The sequence below is a fragment of the Callionymus lyra genome, chromosome 2, assembly GCF_982586985.1.
Source record: "Callionymus lyra chromosome 2, fCalLyr1.hap1.1, whole genome shotgun sequence".
NCBI classification, from domain to species: domain Eukaryota; kingdom Metazoa; phylum Chordata; class Actinopteri; order Syngnathiformes; family Callionymidae; genus Callionymus; species Callionymus lyra.
Window position 1 is genome coordinate 45,223,944 of NC_141819.1, and position 23,262 is coordinate 45,247,205.

The window sequence follows — 23,262 nt, forward strand, 5'->3', positions numbered from 1 at the left end:
CAGGAAAAGATCATCCTACTCGACCCTATCAAAAGAGTTTTCGTCATCCATTAAAATGACCTCATCTGGTGTCGCTGTGATAATTTTAGATAAGAGAGAATATATATAGAGAATATTATAAAATATTTCTCAGTCTTTTATAAATCCTGTTTGTTCATTAAACATTTTAGATAAAAAGATGTTTTCTCACAAGTGTGCTAAGACTTTGGATACACTTTTTGAATCTGCAGCCATAAATGGGCATATAGGAAGAACAATGATCTGCAGCCCTACTTTTTTAAAGAAGAAGTTGTATTGAAGGGTGTCTTAATGTTTGGGGGAGATTACCTGATTTTAAGGATTCGGTATAGACAGAATGTAAATTTGGAGCCACATGTTCTTGAAACTTTTGAAAGAATTCTACCGGAAAGCCATCAGGGCCTGGTGCTTTATTATTTTTTTCATAGTAGGATATTAGGATATATATTTATATATTTTTTACTACAAATATTTTCAAATAACTTTTCTAGTACTGCTGTGTTTTACAGACCAAGAATCATTTGTATACATCAGATACCGGTCAATCTTTATGTGACCATTGTTTGTTCAACATTCTATGACAACAGGAATTATTCCTATGTTGTGTTTACAACACCGGCAATAGACGTTTCTGATTATTATGTCCATGGACTATCATTTGAATTGATATCTGATCTGAATTTTTTTCCACTCAGGGTGAGGCATTGTCTCCACAGTCCCAACCCTCCCCTGTGTCAGTGTGTTCAGATCTCAGTGGGATTTCTGAAGTCAATCAGCCACTTAAAAAGTCTCCAAGGAAAAGTAGTCAGGCCTCGAGAGGTGAGGGAAACACAAATCAAAAAATGTGTCTCAAATCGCATACTAGCGTACGCAAAGTTAGTTTTTTTAGTGTGTAAGTGCGTCTCAATTCTTAGTATGCGAAATGTGCGCCATGCACACTAAATTGGCGTACTAACACGCCCACAAAACTGATTGTGGTTCGATGGACACTAACCACCCTAAACAGCCGCTATCTTAATGACGTTTTAAACGGAAGTTACGTCATATATATATATATATATATATATATATATATATATATATATATATGCATGTACTTACTGGTGCATTTTCCGCAGCAGTAGGAGGATGACACTTCTTCGGTGCGGATACCAGCTTAAATATCTCGCGAATATTTCGATTCTCATATTTTTTCTTTTATTTCTTTTTCCAAAGTTGCAAAACGTGCTGCCAGCAGGTGGCGATAGTGTTCCAACAGCTGGTTGCGACATCGTTAAATAGAAGTAGAAGAAGAAGCTGTCATGTGATTTCCTGTTAGTGTGTAGCAGCAGAGTTTGATTTGAGACATACTATCTGTGGAGAATTAGTTACTAGTTAGTACGTACACTAAACTGATGCATACTAACTTCTACTATACTAAGAGAAGTATGCGATTTGAGACACAGCACTAGTGTCAAGATACAGATTTAAATTGTCATCACAAGCTTTACTGTGCAATTTCTTCAATCCATTTTTTTCTCTCTTTTCCCTCCTCTGTTTACAACAAAAGCGGTCAAGCTTACTCAGCAAATAAAAAGGCCAATTCATGTTGTTCCTAAAGTTTCCATCCAGCCTAAGCCCATGGTTGCAGCTGTGCCTGTGGCAGTAGCTTCCCTGCAGGCAAAGACCATCATCATCCAGCCTTTGCAGAACAACTTGCTGCCTGTCGTCAAACAAACTCCCATTCACATCCAACCAGCACCTCCACAAGGTAAGAGGACTTCAAAAAAATAAGAAATTATATTAATCTGCACCAGTTCAGTTAAAGGCATTTAGTAATCTCGTTGTGTTTATTCAGTCTTATTTCCAATTTGCACGGGATAAGTATTACCTGTAGACCTCTATTCATTGGCATAATTTACATGTCCCACCACTCCTATTGGACGTGATATTCCTATCTAATGATTTAATTTAGAAGTTATTCATAAAGAGATTATTTTTATCTTAGCTATGAATGGTATTATTTTGAGCAGGAGAAACCTAATAAGGATCCTTAAAACAAAGCAATTCTGCCATCGATGTTCGAAAATAGAGGAATTTATTTTATTGACGTTAAATCGTTGACAGGCCTTGGTTACATGTGGATGTATGAATATTCCTGTTAAGTTTCCGCCTTAACAGGCTAACTTAAGTTTAAGCTTAATCCTGTGATTCTTGTTCATCATTCATAAATTCTTCCAGCTCTTCTTTGACTTCTCGTCAATCAATCGATCACTTGGTCATCAATTAAATAACAATTAACAAAGCCCTTGAGATGGCATGAATTTCTTTTCAACTCAAGATACTCGTCTGTCGTGATACTTGTATCTTGTGATACTCATATCTAGTGATAATTGTATCTCGAGGTATACTATGTAATGAAATTCATATCTAGCTTTATTTTGTCCGCGCAGTTCATTCGGGTTGAATACATAAATGAAATTACATTATCAGCTACAAAGATATTCTAAGTTCAGTTGAATCATTATTATTCCTCTTAGATTTGGTTTGAATGTCTATTGCTGAAGTAAATGGATAATATCAATAGAAAAAAGTGCTTATGTGCTAACTATTCTGCAGCTGTTTCTGGACCTAAGTTTAGCCAATAAATAAAAGACTAACTAAGACTTACATTATGAATTTAAAAAAAGTAAAAATCTACTCTATAAAATATTTTTCCGATTATAATTATAATGATTCAATATTTTTCTTTTCTTTTCTTGTCCTTTGTTAGATATAGAACTCCACAAAAAAATTGAGAACCTTATTTTCCATTATTAACCCATTTTTCATCTTTATATTGAAGTCCAATAAAGGTAACCTAAAATAAATACCAAATTAATACTAGAGTTTGTTTAAGACTTCAGTCAAATCATTTTGTCATGTGGATGAAGAGTAGTAATTTCCAATGCTAATGAAATTCAATTCCTTCAATAAATTACACTTGCTGGTCCATATTTTAATTTAGAACTCAACTTTTATTTTCCATCAATCTCTTGCTCTAGTTCTTATTTCTGATCAAAAAAGATTTAAGGTAGATTTTTCTTTAAAAAAAAAAAAGTAATTTAGAGACTGATATGATTCTAAGTTTCTAAATATATTATTCACTATTTTCTTTCCTGAAGGCATCATTTATTAATTAATTTATTTCTGATTCTATTTTTCAGAGTCAATTCTTTTCTCTGCTTTATATTTTGTTCATAAAATGTTTATAGTTGCTTTAGAACATTAGAAGCCACTTTAGAAACATTTCCATTTCTTATTGAACTTTTTCAATGAATCAATTTAATATTTAATCCCAAGTTTCACTTTTCATATTGTGTATTGTATTATCGGCTGCCATTGATGTAGATAAAAGTATAATATTTTAATTTATTTAAAAATATATATATATAAATTCAGAAAATATGTTTTAATCATTAGATATTTTCTGTTCTTTGAAACCAGCCCCTTTGATTGTCCTTTTAAATATATAATACCAATATGTATCTTCTTTTAGCATTAATTGAAGTCTTATTAGTTTGAGGGAAGTTGTATTTATTTGAAATCATGATTTATTGTGTTTGGTAACATATACATCTTTACAAAGAGTAGTTTCTAAAACTACATTTGTTCATACATACATTTAAAAGTATGCTAGTCACGATTTTATCTTTACACATGTTGTCTCATGTTTCTTGTTCACCTTCTAACAAAGAGATCATTTGATATATTTAAAAGTCTGCAGTGGACAGTTGCTTTCTTATTTCTCTCTCACTGGAGAGCTTCTCAACACCACCTCTAACAGGATAAGAATGATCAGAAGTTATGAGAAGGTCAGTTATGAATCTATTCAGGTGGTGATGAGGACGTTGTGTGTGGGTGTAGATCTGTGGATGTCTTTTAAAGTTTGTCATGTGTTTTATTGGAATCAACCTTGAAGTTAGCAGAGAGTTCAAATTATCAGTATGTTTTGACTTCATGGAGAAGAGAGAAACAGAGGCGGGGGTTCGAAGGAATTCTTTCACTCTCTCACACACACTTTAATTAATATTCACTTCAAGGAGATTTCCTCTTAGTCTATAGGTGTTTGGTTTATTCAACTAGAAAGAAACATGTCATTTATTTTTCTCAATGTTTCTTTTAATTTATCTCTTAATGTATTCTTTTTTGCTTGACCTTCCCTCTTACAGTATTTCAGTCTCTATTATTAAGTTTTTAAGTCTAATTCCCAAAGAACAATATATCATAAATTTCACTCGCATCAAGATGGAATGGTTTAGTATAGTCTGTATAGTCTAGTCTATATAGTATAGTCTGGAGGTGACAAGTCAGCAGCTCTAGAAAGTAACTTTTAATTAATTAAAAATAAAATTCTGCATCAGCTGACCACACAGGTTTTTGTTTAGTGTCTTATGGCTGCTTTCATCATAGCTCTGAGTGGAGCAATCAGAGTATGTTATTCTGGGATTAACTGTTTACTGTTACAACTTGGACTCAGTAAGATATCATGTCTCTAACAGGCTAGATGTCTCTGCTTTTTCGTCAAATCGCAAACAACTTTGCATTTCTTAATCATGTGTTCCAGGGCCCTAGCTTGTCCACCAGCAACCACAGCAAGAGCAACACGAGGGACAGAAGTGTCAGAGAGAGCATAGAGAACACCTTGTTCGTTTGTTAGTTCAGCAGCCACAACATCAGGACCCACAAAAAATGTCACCGCAGACAATAGTCAAGTTCATATTTGCGACCAGATCGTGCCATTTGTCTTCATAATCAGGTTCATCCTCCCCCCCGAACATAGTTCATAGTGCAGTGTGGGGGGTCCAAAGGTAGATCATAGGAATGAAGTCTCAAAAGTATTTTCAAGATCATAGAAATCATCAGATGTTCATCACGTTGAACCAGTACAGCGGCCTCCCTCTCTGGAGCAGAAGTTCATTCTTGGTGGAGAGTTGGGCGAGGTTGAGTTCTTGTTTGTACAGCTCAGAAACATTGCTTCAATTGAAGGTGTCACCAATAGGGAACTGGACCAAAGTTCCTGGACTAAAAGCCAAAGATGCGCCATTGTTGACCAAAATCCTTTGTTTGTTTCCATACCCTCGTCCTCTTCTCCTGCCACACCCATGCACTCCAGCCAGTGGCCAATAGGGAGCTATGATAGGACCCTAGAACTATCATCATCTCTCTATTTTTAGTCTTCAAGTCTTTAAGTTGAATCTTAATTAGCTGTATCAAGCTAGCTCATGAGCTCAATAAGAGCAATTTGTTAAACTATTTCATTTATTATGAATTCTCAGAAATCATTGATGTGAGTAACCCACTTATAATAAGATTTACCATTAAGTCAAAAACAGAGTAAGTTTCTCATTTTCTTCCCTGTCAGGAGCTTTAACTTGTCACCTGTAGTAATAGTTACTTTTTTATAAGAGGAGGTCAAGGTAGGTAAAGAAGCAATTACCAAAATAAATAATTAAATGAAAATATGAAAGAGGAAGAATCTAAAAATCTAAATTAAGAACCAAAACTTTTTGTAATTTAAAGTAATAATTGAAAAATTAAGAAAACTAAATAAACTGCAATTGATTCAATTAATTAAATAATTACACCAATTGAGTCAGAACATAATTCAATCAAGAAGTAAAAAAAGAGAAAACCAGCAGGGGGCAGCACAGCAAACACAACACCAAAGATCAGAAATTGAGAGTAGAAGAACAGAAAACAGGAACTAGATATCAACAAACGTACACACGTGCAAGCAGTCAACGACGCACTTGTTTCAGATAAGCAGAATTAGCTAGACAAAACACCAAAAGTTACACGCAATGTGACCAATTGAGAGTTGATCAATTGTGAGTTGATCAATTGACCCTGTGAAATAGGAGGAGAGGGTGGTTAAGATAATGGGGTCAAAAGGTCATTAATACATGCAGAAACAAAGGATGTCAACAATCAATGGTAATTGTGTTATTGTTATTGAACACTGCAGAAGAAGGAGAAAATTGAAATGTGAGTTGTGAGTGTTTGTTTTTCTTCTTTACCAAATTATACCACTAATTACCTGTATATATACATATATACCTTAATTAAGAAATTAAGAATTAAGAAACAGGAATAATAGTAAAATAACTATTGTCAACAAAGAATGTTTCTTAATAAAGAGAAAATATAATTATACCAAACCCAATCCAAATACTTAAAAGGAAAAACATGGGAAGGGAAGAAAAAAGGAAACATTTAAAACAATAATAGTGATAACAAGAAATAATTGAAATCAATAAAAAATAGAAAAAATAGAAATGACAACAATTGCTAAAGGTTAGAGAAAACGACAGAAGTAAAACATTGAAAGGAAAAAAAAAAATCAGAACACCAAATTAGGAACCTGAACAATAACTTTACACATTAACTTTAATTAATATTACTTTCTTTCATAATAAACAGTCCAGAGAATAGAATTCAAGATGAAGAATTTGTGTGCGAAGATGAAACAGCAGGGGGGGTCAGTGAGGAAAAGAGGGAAGACTTAGAAGTCCAACCTCTAAGTGAAACCACTCCCACCAACAAGGAAACTTTCTTTCGGAGCTCAGTCGGACTTGCAGCAGCTGACAAGGCAACGTCTGACAAGACAACGTCTGCCAAGAAGCAGTGTTCTTATCAGCAAGAGATGGTGTCCAAAGACACACACATGGACTCTCAGCCGAGTCACACCGTAAAGTTTAGCAACAACTCTTCAGATTTAATATAGCTCATGAGTAGAGAAACTACAGAAAGCAGTACGATTTCAGTTCTGTGATGTTAAAATATTGTTGACAGGACCAAACTGTTATCTACCCATGTGTGTATTCATGCTGTAATGAAAGATACCAGTTTATTATCATGAAAAAAATAAATGTATCTATATACATGCATTTAATGGGTAAATATAAGAAGAATGGATCAAAATGCATCAGAAGAACGAAATTGAGAGAAAACGAGTCTTGCCTCCATCTGACAAGATGCCAAACGAAAATCAATCTATGAAATGTACATTTCCATACAGTCACCAACCAAGGCCTCTTTACTGCTTGTGAATAAAGTTACCACTTTACCTGTTTGAATATATTCGACCGCAAAGTTTCTGCACTTTAATGCTGATTATGTAAGAATCAGTGGAAAATAGTTAAAACTAGGAAAATATTAATTATTTGTAGAAATCCACATTTATGATGAATAATTATATGTATTATTCTTTCTCTCTCTTTGTTCAGATAGAAATGAATATATATTAACAAAGGGTCCTCTGCACTAGAACATCAGAAATACATTCTACCCACTTATCTCAAATGAACCGGAGACACTGCAAATAATACAAAAATAATAATTAAAATAAACTCGTAAAATTCAAACAACGACAGCGGGGATTGATCTGGTGAAACCCCACATCCTCTAAGGTCAAAACAGTGCGCTCTACCAAGTGTGTGTGACGAGGAAATTAGATTTAGTGCTTATTAATTCATTTAAAATATCTTATTAAGATGTTTAAATGAATTTAAAATATTCAAATAATTAAATGAATTTAAAATGATTGAATGTTAAATTAATTCAAAATGTTTGTATGGTTAAGTTTATTTAAAATGAATTTAGAATGTTTAAATGTTTAAATTCAGTTAAAATTCATTTAAAAATGTTTAATTAAAATGGATAGTTAAAATGTTTGTCTGTCTTTAAAGGTTTACAATCTAAATACTGAGAAGCTGAAAGAAAAATAAAATTGAATCGATTGACGACATAAACAAACGATTTCAATAAAGTTCTATCTATCTATAAACCAAGATTATACTCAGAACGTGAATGCACCAATGCAAATATAGTTTATCATTGTGATGAGTTCTACAAAAACACAAACTCATCACTGTTGATTATTATTTTCAAACAAAAAATAAAAACAATGTCACCTCCGGGGTTCTGTTAAAAAAACGCTCATATGGCATTATTGAAACTTCTGCCCAAGCCATCTGTTCTATAATTTAAGCCAGAAAATCCAATCGATTCAAACAATGTCAATGATGAAGAAAATGTATTTCTTCATCAGCTTCCTGACTGGGACATAAATGAGTGATGTGTTGGACCTCTAAAATTTGAACTTGTCTGTGTTATGCTGTCAAACTTAAGGATCCCAGATGGGTGTTTCAGACATGCCTGTGTGTGTTATGACGCTCTCTTAACTTTCCACAGTTTAGGACTGAACTGTGGGTGAATTTAACATCTTTCTCTGAGCCTGAAGGTTTATGGTTTAGGTTTAGGTTATTTTATTTTATTTACAGTTACATGTTTTCCAGGAAAGCACACTGCATTGCAAGAATGTAATTGTTAAATGGTGCAAAAAAAGTACGATGCACTTCCAAATAATTCTGTCCCTCAAAGACCTGTTGCTTTTTGCTTAAAAAAACCCTCTTCTATCCTCCAGTCGTTTACTAACAACTGTACCTTCTTAAACTTGTTATCTGGATGCAAGCAGCTTTGTGAGAACTGATCAACTGTTGGAGCAAGTATTAGAAAATGAAATGAATACAAAATAACTGACTATCTCCCTCGAGCAGGTGCTCCATGAAATATCTGATCTTGTTGCGTTCAAATGATCTTGAGGACACTGTAAAAAAAAAGACAGTCCCTCATTATGACGATACTCCGTTTTGAAGTTATTACTTACATAAAGTTGTTTCCCTTTCTGAAATCTCGGCGATCGTATCTGAATGATCCCAAGGAGGATTGGTAGAATTTCATGTGTTTCATGTGTGTATAACTCTTAATATAATTGCCGCTGACCTTTTTTTGATGGGGAAGAACTGCATCCCAAGAACAACATTCCACTTTGAAGCATGGGGCTGAAAATGTGATGTTTCAGGTATATGACAGTCGTCGGTGTGGTCCTGAGTAAGACCTTAACCCTGATTGCGCCAATTATTGTGTGATATGAATTATTCAATTGGCTTTAATTTTACTTTAACCCAAACACACTGTTCGGGTAATATGGGTGTTGCTATTTAAAAAGTATTTCTAGGTCCCGGAGTAGCCTTACCAGTCTCTAGACCTCATTTCAATTGAGAAAACAGCAACAGCCCCCAACAAACCATAACTCTTGTTAAGATTTGAGCAGCGCTCCACTTCAGATGTGTGCCCACGTGCACATTTATGAGAACTCTAGCACGTAAACTTAAACGGTTCGGAATGTGGAAGTTTAAGAGCACAGGTCAAGGTAGTAAACCTTTCTCCCATCTGTAATTGCGCTCTAAGAACAAGTCAAGTTAAGAGGTTAATGTAGGTTACCAGTTTGGATGGAATTTCTCAGTGGTGGTGTGTCACATCATTTCAAATGAAAGTGAAGCTTTACTTTGTAGTTAAACAGTTAAACAAACTTTATATTTTATATTTTAAATGTGAATCACAACTCTTGTTTAGGTCATCCCATGGTTCTATCCCAGCCAAGCAAGCTGCTACAGATCAACGTGCCGCAGACGCCGACTGTCACTGGCAATATGGTCACAAGTCCATCGTCGGAGAAGCCTGTTTCTGTTGCTGCTCAACCGATCATCCCCATCACTCTAAAAGCTTCCTCAGATGATGATGTAAGTGAGTCCATTTTTTTTTGTCAAACATTGATCATTTTCTTTTATATAATGCTGTTCCATTTATTCAGATAAATTATTGCAAACTTTTTTATTAAGATAGTCGTGAATAATCGTACGTAAGAATAAACATAAATGAAGGCCAGGACACGTTACTGTGAAGAAAGTCCTGTGTTGTCAGTATTTATAACTGTTGGCCGTCAGTCAAAAAAAGACCCAGAAGTGGAAGCAGTCAGTAATTCCACGGGGAAAGTTTAAAATGCTGTCTTTATTAAATAAATCCAGAACGATCCACAATAGGAAAAGGAACAAAAGGCTCAAAATGGCACCTAGGATGGACGCAGGGTATGGCTGGAGATCAGGGTCTCACTGGCAACTAAACAAAAAGACAAAAGGACTCGCGTGAGAAAAATAAGGTGCTGACATTGTCAGGATCTGTCCACAAGAAGATACAAAAATACAATCCAAGGCAAAACGGCGACAACTAGTTGAAGCCAACCTGGTCTGGAGACGCAATACTCTGGCGAACTCTTCGGGGTTGAGATGCTCCTTTCGAAGGGGAAAACCCGCCACTCAATTATCCCCAGCTGTGCACCTGCCAAGGCAAAGCACACGGAAGGACACTAGCAAAATAAATCCAGACAAACACAACATGACAATATGTATTCCACATGCAAAAGCCATTGTATTTTAGTCATGTGAGTAATGCTCATCGTAATTGCAGTTCAAAGAATTTGTAAACTTTCACGGAAAACTATTTCCGAAATTTTGACAAACCAAATTTTATTTAACATCTCTTTAACTTAAAGAATTAAAGTAAGGTTCATAATGTAACTTGGAGAACAAGTTTTGAAATGTATTTAAATTAGGGTGATACAAAAATAAGTACACCCCACAACAAAAAAATATTAAATCTAGTACTAGATCTACTGTCTATGGCCTCCATGATTTTTAATGACAGCACCAAGACTTCAAGGCATGGAATGAACAAGTTGAAAACATTTTGCTACATCAATCTTCCATTCTTCAAGAATGATCTCTTTCAGAGACTGGATACCGTTTTGAAGCCATCAGTTCCAAAAACATTTATCTTGGTCTCATCACTCCAAAGTACTGAGTCCCATTAGTCTTCATCTTCGTCAGCATGGGCCCTGGCAAACTCTAGTTGGGTTTTTATGTGCCTGGGCTTTAGGAGAGGCTTCCATCTCTGCATGCCATTCTTCTTAAGGGTATGCCGTATTCTGTCATGGAAATAGTCACTCCAGTTTGACTTTTTAATGCCTTGGATAACTGTACTGAAATTGCATTCCCTTTTTTCTTCGACCCATCCTGTCAGGAGACACTCCTGTTGGGGTGTTAACTTCCGTGGACAACCTGGACGTCTCTGTGAGATGTTTGCAGTTCCATCTATTTAAATACCACTTCTGATACAATATTCTGAATGATAAGTTAAGAAAATATATATATATTTTTTCTTTCTCAGGTCTTGAGCCATTTCTAACATGAAATGGGAAGGGGTCTTCTACACCTTCTTAAAAGCCCTATTCGCATGGGATAAGTATTACCGGTTGACCTCTGGTAGTTTGTACTAATTATGGGGAATGTCTGAGTTCTAATCCAGTGTGAATGAAAAAAAACATTCAATTTAACTTTCTGTAATAAACTATATTGTAAAAATAGTTCAGAATATAGTATTATTATATTTTATCACAGCAGCTTTGTATAATTGTTTTATTTATGCATTTTTCTTTTCCGTGATTTGAGCTTGTTTATATATTCCATGCCGTTTTCTGGTGAGACAAAGTCTTTCTAGGCACCTTGGTAGCTGATACTCAGTTGAGCGGGGAAGAACAGGCCATAACAGACACCCTCCTTAAGGACGTTATTAAAAGCAGCTCCAGCCCGAGCAACTTTTGCTGTGTAGTCTGGAAACACAGAGATTCCAGTGTCCCCAACCGTTAGCCTGCCCTTCTTCGCCCATCTCAAAATGTCCACACAGTCACTATAGTAGTGCAGTCTCGCAATGATGGGTTGGGGAAGTTCCCCAGGCTTCGGAACCGGCTGTGCGGAGCGATGAGCCCGATTAAGCCGCAGAGTCTCCTCAATTTGAAGTGCGTCTTTGAGAAGGGTGGCGACGCTGTCAGCGCCGGTCATCCCATCCTACGACACACCAATATTATTATGCCGAGACCAGGACTCGAGGTCTTCACCCTTAGCTACGAGTTTAACAAACTCGGCCGCTAAGTCCTCAAACTTGCTCTTCACGACATCGTCTGTGAATGTCGATAGCAATTCCTTTATCGAGCCCACAGTGTTTTCCAACTTGGCCATGTTTGCATCCGAATCCGCCTTATTGTTAGCGTGTTGTGTTTTCACTGACTGAATATCAGCTTTAATTGTGCTTAAAACATCACCGTGTTCCGCCTTGAGTTAAATTCTAACGATATCGGATATTTATTTTCTCAGGGATTTCATTAGCTCCTACCTGCCTGGGGAGGGGTGAGCTCCTCGGGGTGTATTCTCAATGGAGGACGAGGTCTCTGACTGCGCTTCGGGCCTTACTTGTTGAGATCCCTGTCAAAGTTTGCTGGTTCACTTGGACATTATGACTTAGGTCGCCTTCAGACATCAATTTACATCAAAAAAAGTTTCACAGAGAGTCGATGAATAACAATTTTTGTCAAATTCTGTGGGAGCTCTTGTGACTCGCGTCCTACACCATTAGTTGCTCACTGACTCCCCTTTCAGGCCTATTTCTAAGCTTCCATTCTTGTCCAAGCTCTTAGAGAAGGTGGTGTCTGAGCAGCTATCATTGTTCCTGGTTCAGAGCGACATATATGAGAAGTTTCAGTCTGGCTTCCGCAAACATCACTCTACGGAGACAGCCTTACTGAAAGTGTCCAGTGACATCATGATGACGGCTGATTTGGGTCAATACACTGCTCTGGTTTTTTGGATCTGTCCTCAGGATCACCAGATCCTATGACGTGGGACTGTCTGGGTCTGTGCTACAGTAGTTCTCCGGGTTTGTCCTCTTGTTTATACTATTGCAACAGTTTATTTTCGTGTCTATACAAGAAGGAGCTGTCTTGCCTGCAGTTGATACAAAACTCTGCACCGATAATTCTGAACCGCTCTAGGAGAAGAACTCACATTTCCCCGATCCTTAAAAGAAACAAGAAACATTTAAGACATTTTTATGCTTTTCCCCTGATTTTCTGGGACTACTGTGTTTGTCTTATAGTTCTTGGGCTTTTATAGTATATATTTTAACTGTGTATTTTTTTTTTTTTTATTGTTAAAGCTCTTTCTGACCCAGGTCTAGAAAGGCGCATTACAAAAAAACATTATTTACATACTTAATTACTATTTTGTGCATGCAAAACAATGTGGTCCAGAAATTAACTGTGCAAAATCCACATAAGAACATTATTGTGAGACAAATTGGTATTTAAATGTCAAAATTTCACTGCCATTTCTCTCCTCTGATTTAGTACAGTCTTTCAAGCTCCGCCTTACTCCACTCCCTGGAACTACTTTCTTGCAGCGTTCCCATGCTTCGTCTCATGGCACAGCTCCTAGATCAGAGCTCAGAAACAGAGGGGTTTCTCAGGAGACACAAGAAAAATGCTGGGATCGAAACAACTAAATCACTTGTGGTTTTATTTAGCCCACAGCATTTAAGCCTTATCCCACTAAGCATATCAATTTTAATGTGAATGAGACAAATTATACAGACGGCAAGAGTGTTTTATTGCTAATTATGAATCACATGTTTATTTAATGCTGACTTACTCAAATCTCTGGATTTATCTTTACAGAAAAGGATCTCTGTGCTGTTTATTTATGTCTCATTAACTGACCTATGTGTGATCGTAATTACTGCCAATCAACAGGAACTCCAGTTGTTTTTCCTCATTCCTATAATATAGATAACTTGTGTTTGTGCACATCTGAGGTGGACCGATGGGTTAACTACCAACACACTATAAATACATAATTCTCTCTGTTTTCAAAAGAGGCATTGTATTTATTAACCTTAGGACTTCATAAAGAATGTTGGCGAAAATAATCTTATTGTGTTCTCTTAAATGGTCTTTTGGGGTGATAGGCTTTTTGACATATTTATTTTTGTCCACCTCTGTAAACAGTAGCGTTTGGGACTTGGTTGTGGGCACGGTCAGAATAACAATTCAAGTTTGATTTTCATACTGTGTTCCCATTTCCTTTATTTTTTTTCTTTTTACTAACACGGTCATCTTTTTACTTTTGAAAGCTTACTGTTTTGACCAGCACCTACTCTGCTTCTTGTCCCACCATTTTTTTTCATTTATTTCTCTTAACGTAATTGCATTTATTGAACTATACACTTAAAAACAGAACTCTAAAACTCTTGTCTGTTAAATAAAAGACTAGAGAAAAACATTTGTGATACATTTTAAAGGAGTTCTCCAGTGTGAGTTAAGCCTCACGTCATTGAACTGTAAATGAGTTAGGTTAGGTAGAACTTTATTGATCCGTCAGGAGGTCTCCTTCGTGAAATTGTTTTTCCAATTAGACACAGCAGAGTTAACAGAGTTAATGCGATATGGTCAGTAGTTTGTCCCAGGATCTTCTCTCTGCTATCATCATGGAGTCTAGCTCCCTGCCAAGCACACAGAGCCAGCACACCTGATTAGCTTTCCTTCACACCATCCCACTCCAGCACACAATAGTATAGGAATCCTTTTGAATTAAAAACATCATCAAATGACTGCAACAATGTTGCCTTTTGTTGTCTGTCTTCAGGCAAAATTTTCCCAGAGGCAGCAGCGCATGATAAAGAACCGAGAATCGGCATCCTTGTCTCGGAAGAAGAAAAAGGACTATCTTTTTGTGCTGGAAAGTCGTCTAAAGATGGCTTTGTCTGAGAACGAGGTCCTCAAGAGCGAGAACGGAAACCTTAAGAAACAACTAGAAGGACTGCTCAATGAGGTGAGCTCCCTGAAACCACACTGTCGAATGAATCCATTGAAATGTCAACCCATGGTCTATGTCTAAGTCCCAATATATGATATAATTTAAATATTAATTAAAAAGGTTTCTCCCTATGCAGAACACTGATCTTAAAGCAATTGCTCCCAAGCGGAGAGCTGTTTGTCTGATGGTGATTTTGGTGTTTGTCGTCCTCAATATTGGACCACTTAAGTAAGTATTCAATGTTCAATGTCTACATCTTCATTCTCTATATCTCTCTCTATATCTCTATATCTCTATATCTCTCTATATCTCTGTATCTCTATCTCTATGTCTCTATCTCTATCTCTATCTCTATATCTCTATATCTGTAGCTCTATATCTCTATCTCTCTATCTCTATATCTCTCTATCTCCATCTCTCTATCTCTATATCTCTATATCTATATCTCTATATCTCTATCTCTATCTCTATATCTCTATCTCTATCTCTATCTCTATCTCTCTATCTCTATCTCTATCTCTATCTCTATCTCTATCTCTATCTCTCTATCTATATCTATATCTCTCTATCTATATCTCTCTATCTCTCTATGTCTATCTCTATCTCTGTATCTATATCTCTCTATCTCTTTATCTCTATCTCTATATCTCTAGCTCTATCTCTCTATCTCTCTCTCTATCTCTATATCTATATCTCTCTATCTCAATATCTTTATATCTCTATCTCCATATCTCTCTCTATATCTCTATATATGTAGCTCTATATCTCTCTATCTCTATATCTCTCTATCTCCATCTCTCTATCTCTATATCTATATGTCTATCTCTATATCTCTATCTCTCTATCTATATCTATATGTCTCTATCTATATCTCTCTATCTCTCTATGTCTATCTCTCTATCTATATCTCTCTATCTCTATATCTCTAGCTCTATCTCTCTATCTCTCTCTCTATCTCTATATCTATATCTATATATCTCTATCTCTCTATCTCTCTATCTCAATAGCTTTATATCTCTATCTCCATATCTCTCTCTATATCTCTATGTATCTATATCTCTATGTGTCTCTATCTCTATCTCTATCTCTCTATATCTATATCTCTATCTCTATGTCTCTCTATCTCTGTATCTCTTTATCTATATCTCTATATCTCTATATCCCTCTATCTTGCTATCTCTCTATCGCCATATCTATATATCTCTATATCTCTATCTATATCTCCATCTCTCTATGTATCTATATCTCTATGTGTATATATCTCTATCTCTATATCTCTATCTCTCTCTATCTCTATATCTCTCTATCTCTATCTCTCTATCTATATCTCTCTATATCTCTAGCTCTATCTCTCTCTCTCTCTCTCTCTATCTCTCTCTCTATCTCTATATCTATATCTATATCTCTATCTCTCTATCTCAATATCTTTATATCTCTATCTCCATATCTCTCTCTATATCTCTATATCTGTAGCTCTATATCTCTCTATCTCTATATCTCTCTATCTCCATCTCTCTATCTCTATATCTATATGTCTATCTCTATATCTCTATCTCTCTATCTATATCTATATGTCTCTATCTATATCTCTCTATCTCTCTATGTCTATCTCTCTATCTCTCTATCTATATCTCTCTATCTCTATATCTCTAGCTCTATCTCTCTCTCTATCTCTATATCTATATCTATATCTCTCTATCTCTCTATCTCAATAGCTTTATATCTCTATCTCCATATCTTTCTCTATATCTCTATGTATCTATATCTCTATGTGTCTCTATCTCTATCTCTCTATATCTATATCTCTCTATCTCTATGTCTCTCTATCTCTGTATCTCTTTATCTATATCTCTATATCTATCTCTATATCCCTCTATCTTGCTATCTCTCTATCGCCATATCTCTATATCTCTATATCTCTATCTATATCTCCATCTCTCTATGTATCTATATCTCTATGTGTCTATATCTCTATCTCTATATCTCTATATCTCTATCTCTCTCTATCTCTATATCTCTCTATCTCTCTATCTCTATCTCTCTATCTATATCTCTCTATCTCTTTATCTCTATATCTCTATATCTCTAGCTCTATCTCTCTATCTCTCTCTCTATCTCTATATCTATATCTCTCTATCTCAATATCTTTATATCTCTATCTCTATATCTCTCTCTATATCTCTATGTATCTATATCTCTATGTGTCTATATCTCTATGTCTATCTCTATCTATATCTATCTCTATATCTATGTCTCTCTATCTCGCTATCTCTCTATATCTCTCTATCTCTATATCTCTAGCTCTATCTCTCTATCTCTCTCTGTCTATCTCTATATCTATATCTATATCTCTCTATCTCAATATCTTTATATCTCTATCTCCATATCTCTCTCTATATCTCTATGTATCTATATCTCTATGTGTCTCTATCTCTATCTCTCTATCTCTATCTCTCTATATCTATATCTCTCTATCTCTATGTCTCTCTATCTCTGTATCTCTTTATCTATATCTCTATATCTATCTCTATATCTCTATATCCCTCTATCTTGCTATCTCTCTATCGCCATACCTATATATCTCTATATCTCTATATCTCTATCTATATCTCCATCTCTCCATCTCTCTATGTATCTATATCTCTATGTGTCTATATCTCTATCTCTATATCTCTATCTCTCTCTATCTCTCTATCTATATCTCTCTATCTCTTTATCTCTATATCTCTAGCTCTATCTCAATATATTTATATCTCTATCTCCATATCTCTCTATATCTCTCTATGTCTATCTCTATCTCTCTATCTATATCTCTCTATCTCTTAATCTCTATCTCTATATCTCTAGCTCTATCTCTCTCTCTATCTCTATATCTATATCTCTCTATCTCTCTATCTCAATATCTTTATATCTCTATCTCCATATCTCTCTCTATATCTCTATATCTGTAGCTCTATATCTCTCTATCTCTATATCTCTCTATCTCCATCTCTCTATCTCTATATCTATATCTCTATCTCTATATCTCTATCTCTCTATCTCTCTATCTCTCTATCTATATCTATATGTCTCTATCTATATCTCTCTATCTCTCTATGTCTATCTCTCTATCTCTCTATCTATATCTCTCTATCTCTATATCTCTAGCTCTGTCTCTCTATCTCTCTCTCTATCTCTATATCTATATCTATATCTCTCTATCTCTCTATCTCAATAGCTTTATATCTCTATCTCCATATCTCTCTCTATATCTCTATGTATCTATGTGTCTCTATCTCTATCTCTCTATCTCTCTATATCTATATCTCTCTATCTCTATGTCTCTCTATCTCTGTATCTCTTTATCTATATCTCTATATCTATCTCTATATCTCTATATCCCTCTATCTTGCTATCTCTCTATCGCCATATCTCTATATCTCTATATCTCTATATCTCCATCTCTCTATGTATCTATATCTCTATGTGTCTATATCTCTATCTCTATATCTCTATATCTCTATCTCTCTCTATCTCTATATCTCTCTATCTCGATCTCTCTATCTATATCTCTCTATATCTCTAGCTCTATCTCTCTATCTCTCTCTCTATCTCTATATCTCTATATCTATATCTATATCTCTCTATCTCAATATCTTTATATCTCTATCTCCATATCTCTCTCTATATCTCTATATCTCTCTATGTCTATCTCTATCTCTCTATCTATATCTCCCTATCTCTTAATCTCTATCTCTATATCTCTAGCTCTATCTCTCTATCTCTATCTCTATATCTATATCTCTCTATCTCAATATCTTTATATCTCTATCTCCATATCTCTCTCTATATCTCTATATCTGTAGCTCTATATCTCTCTATCTCTATATCTCTCTATCTCCATCTCTCTATCTCTATATCTATATCTCTATCTCTATATCTCTATATCTATATGTCTCTATCTATATCTCTCTATGTCTATCTCTCTATCTCTCTATCTATATCTGTCTATCTCTATATCTCTAGCTCTATCTCTCTATCTCTCTCTGTCTATCTCTATATCTATATCTATATCTCTCTATCTCTCTATCTCAATATCTTTATATCTCTATCTCCATATCTCTCTCTATATCTCTATGTATCTAAATCTCTATGTGTCTCTATCTCTATCTCTCTATCTCTATCTCTATCTCTCTATATCTATATCTCTCTATCTCTATGTCTCTCTATCTCTGTATCTCTTTATCTATATCTCTATATCTATCTCTATATCTCTATATCCCTCTATCTTGCTATCTCTCTATTGCCATATCTATATATCTCTATATCTCTATATCTCTATCTATATCTCCATCTCTCCATCTCTCTATGTATCTATATCTCTATGTGTCTATATCTCTATCTCTATATCTCTATCTCTCTATCTCTCTATCTCTATCTCTCTATCTATATCTCTCTATCTCTTTATCTCTATATCTCTAGCTCTATCTCAATATATTTATATGTGTGTGTCTATATCTCTATGTGTCTATATCTCTATCTATATCTCTCTATCTCTATGTCTCTCTATCTCTATATCTATCTCTATATCTATGTCTCTCTATCTCGCTATCTCTCTATCTCCATATCTCTATCTATATCTCTATATCTCTATCTCTATGTATCTATATCTCTATGTCTGTCTCTATCTCTATATCTCGCTATCTCTCTATCTCAATATCTTTATATCTCTATCTCCATATCTCTCTCTATATCTCTATATCTGTAGCTCTATATCTCTCTATCTCTATATCTCTCTATCTCCATCTCTCTATCTCTATATCTATATCTCTATCTCTATATCTCTATATCTATATGTCTCTATCTATATCTCTCTATGTCTATCTCTCTATATCTCTAGCTCTATCTCTCTATCTCTCTCTGTCTATCTCTATATCTATATCTCTCTATCTCTCTATCTCAATATCTTTATATCTCTATCTCCATATCTCTCTCTATATCTCTATGTATCTATATCTCTATGTGTCTCTATCTCTATCTCTCTATCTCTATCTCTATCTCTCTATATCTATATCTCTCTATCTCTATGTCTCTCTATCTCTGTATCTCTTTATCTATATCTCTATATCTATCTCTATATCTCTATATCCCTCTATCTTGCTATCTCTCTATCGCCATACCTATATATCTCTATATCTCTATATCTCTATCTATATCTCCATCTCTCCATCTCTCTATGTATCTATATCTCTATGTGTCTATATCTCTATCTCTCTATCTCTATCTCTCTATCTATATCTCTCTATCTCTTTATCTCTATATCTCTAGCTCTATCTCAATATATTTATATCTCTATCTCCATATCTCTCTATATCTCTCTATGTCTATCTCTATCTCTCTATCTATATCTCTCTATCTCTTAATCTCTATCTCTATATCTCTAGCTCTATCTCTCTCTCTATCTCTATATCTATATCTCTCTATCTCTCTATCTCAATATCTTTATATCTCTATCTCCATATCTCTCTCTATATCTCTATATCTGTAGCTCTATATCTCTCTATCTCTCTATCTCCATCTCTCTATCTCTATATCTATATCTCTATCTCTATATCTCTATCTCTCTATCTCTCTATCTATATCTATATGTCTCTATCTATATCTCTCTATCTCTCTATGTCTATCTCTCTATCTCTCTATCTATATCTCTCTATCTCTATATCTCTAGCTCTGTCTCTCTATCTCTCTCTCTATCTCTATATCTATATCTCTCTATCTCTCTATCTCAATAGCTTTATATCTCTATCTCCATATCTCTCTCTATATCTCTATGTATCTATGTGTCTCTATCTCTATCTCTCTCTCTCTATATCTATATCTCTCTATCTCTATGTCTCTCTATCTCTGTATCTCTTTATCTATATCTCTATCTCTATATCCCTCTATCTTGCTATCTCTCTATCGCCATATCTCTATATCTCTATATCTCTATATCTCCATCTCTCTATGTATCTATATCTCTATGTGTCTATATCTCTATCTCTATATCTCTATATCTCTATATCTCTATCTCTCTCTATCTCTATATCTCTCTATCTCGATCTCTCTATCTATATCTCTCTATATCTCTAGCTCTATCTCTCTATCTCTCTCTCTATCTCTATATCTCTATATCTATATCTATATCTCTCTATCTCAATATCTTTATATCTCTATCTCCATATCTCTCTCTATATCTCTATATCTCTCTATGTCTATCTCTATCTCTCTATCTATATCTCCCTATCTCTTAATCTCTATCTCTATATCTCTCTATCTCTATCTCTATATCTATATCTCTCTATCTCAATATCTTTATATCTCTATCTCCATATCTCTCTCTATATCTCTATATCTGTAGCTCTATATCTCTCTATCTCTATATCTCTCTATCTCCATCTCTCTATCTCTATATCTATATCTCTATCTCTATATCTCTATATCTATATGTCTCTATCTATATCTCTCTATGTCTATCTCTCTATCTCTCTATCTATATCTGTCTATCTCTATATCTCTAGCTCTATCTCTCTATCTCTCTCTGTCTATCTCTATATCTATATCTATATCTCTCTATCTCTCTATCTCAATATCTTTATATCTCTATCTCCATATCTCTCTCTATATCTCTATGTATCTAAATCTCTATGTGTCTCTATCTCTATCTCTCTATCTCTATCTCTATCTCTCTATATCTATATCTCTCTATCTCTATGTCTCTCTATCTCTGTATCTCTTTATCTATATCTCTATATCTATCTCTATATCTCTATATCCCTCTATCTTGCTATCTCTCTATCGCCATATCTATATATCTCTATATCTCTATATCTCTATCTCCATCTCTCCATCTCTCTATGTATCTATATCTCTATGTGTCTATATCTCTATCTCTATATCTCTCTCTATCTCTCTATCTCTCTATCTCTTTATCTCTTTATCTCTAGCTCTATCTCAATATATTTATATGTGTGTGTCTATATCTCTATGTGTCTATATCTCTATCTATATCTCTCTATCTCTATGTCTCTCTATCTCTATATCTCTATATCTATCTCTATATCTATGTCTCTCTATCTCGCTATCTCTCTATCTCCATAACTCTATATCTCTATCTATATCTCTATGTGTATATATCTCTATGTCTATATCTATATCTCTATCTATATCTATATATCTCTCTACCTCTACATCTCTCCCTATCTCTACATCTCTCCCTATCTCTATCTCTTCAGATTACTGGAAGATTCCTTTTCCAATTTGTTGTTTAATCAAACCTTATGTAACATGTAAAAATGACGAGTGTTTCATGAGGAGTTACATAAAGCTGTACAAGGAAACACAAAGGTTTCCCCAAACAGTTAGCAGATGTTGGGAATGAGACACAAACCTGTGGCCCAAATAAATATACTAAATCCCTGTTCTCTGGAAATTACTCTCTTCACAAAATGTATACAATCTGCTGTTTGTTCTTGAAAATGCTTCACACAATAGGTTAAGCTTAATTATTAATTATTATTATTAAGTATTAATTTACCTCTGTGCTCTTTGGAATATGCTCATGGTTATAGTTTTTCAGCCCAGAATGTTGTGTCTCTACAGTCACTTTAAGGACAACTCAGGGATGGAGGTTATGACCGCACAGCACAGAAGGCATCTTTTGGGTTTCTCTCCAGAGAAAGATCCTGTTGTTCATATGAGTACCAAGCCCTTAAGTGTCGACACCACTGAGACTGCAGACAGGTAATACACTCAGACCCCTACACCTCTCATTGTATACCTGCCTCCTCAGTACTCCAGGATGCACCTGTGCTGGGTTATACTCTGACCTGTTGCTGCTCACAACAGAATATGTAAACACAGTGATTGAAGGCTCAATTAATATTTGATTCTAGTTTGATTGAGTCACTTTTCTGCTTACTTTCTGAGCACAAGCAATAGAGGACTGACAGAAAGTATTACATCTTAGTCTTACATCTCGTGTAACATTCCATCACAGAAATGAATGTTATCAATGCCTGTAAGTGTTTTTCAGAAGTAAGGGTACATGCAGGAGTAAAGAAGACATAACAGAGCTTATCAAGCAATGAATGCACTTAATCGTCAGGCCCATTCGTTTCATGGTTTCAGGTTCTGGTAAAGATTGACCAACAGGTCAATCTTTACCAGAACCTTCAACATCTATCAATCAACCCCAATCAGAGTTTACTACTAAAGAAAATGTACAGCAGTCCCAGCCTGTTTTCATGGGTTAAATGTGGTTATGTCACATGGTTTACACAAACAATTCAATTCACTTTTATTTAAAGTGTCTTATCATAAAAAAGACAAAGACAATCTCAAGACTCTTTACAGTTGAAGTAAGACTATACTGGAGAAAGGAAAAACAGATTCCAGCAATTCAACAATGAGCAATAAGCAAACCACTGTGCAGTGAGCTATGGTGAGGAAAAACTTCCTTTTAGAAGGCAGAAACCTCGAGCGGAACCTGAATCATTGTTGATGGCCTCTTGCTATAAACCGGTTGGGAGGAAGGATGGGGGGGGTAGACAGATGGATGAAGAGAAGAGTGAGGGAGGATACAGTGAGAGGAAAGAGAAGAGTATGGGAGAGTCCATGGAGGTGCTGGAGAGAATTCTGGATCTGATGACGTGGTGGAGAA

The 23,262-nt window shown here is 35.1% G+C and overlaps 1 protein-coding gene across 1 annotated transcript in view; it reads left to right on the top strand.

Annotated features, from left to right (window-relative positions):
- atf6 (activating transcription factor 6) overlaps positions 1 to 23,262 on the top strand; it is a 41,497-nt gene that overhangs the window by 4,274 nt on the left and 13,961 nt on the right. The window contains exons 5-10 of the mRNA XM_087785471.1: positions 714 to 837; positions 1,568 to 1,768; positions 9,457 to 9,623; positions 14,412 to 14,597; positions 14,719 to 14,810; positions 22,203 to 22,343. Coding sequence (XP_087641597.1) covers positions 714 to 837; positions 1,568 to 1,768; positions 9,457 to 9,623; positions 14,412 to 14,597; positions 14,719 to 14,810; positions 22,203 to 22,343 — 911 coding nt within the window. The remainder of the gene's footprint in view (positions 1 to 713; positions 838 to 1,567; positions 1,769 to 9,456; positions 9,624 to 14,411; positions 14,598 to 14,718; positions 14,811 to 22,202; positions 22,344 to 23,262) is intronic.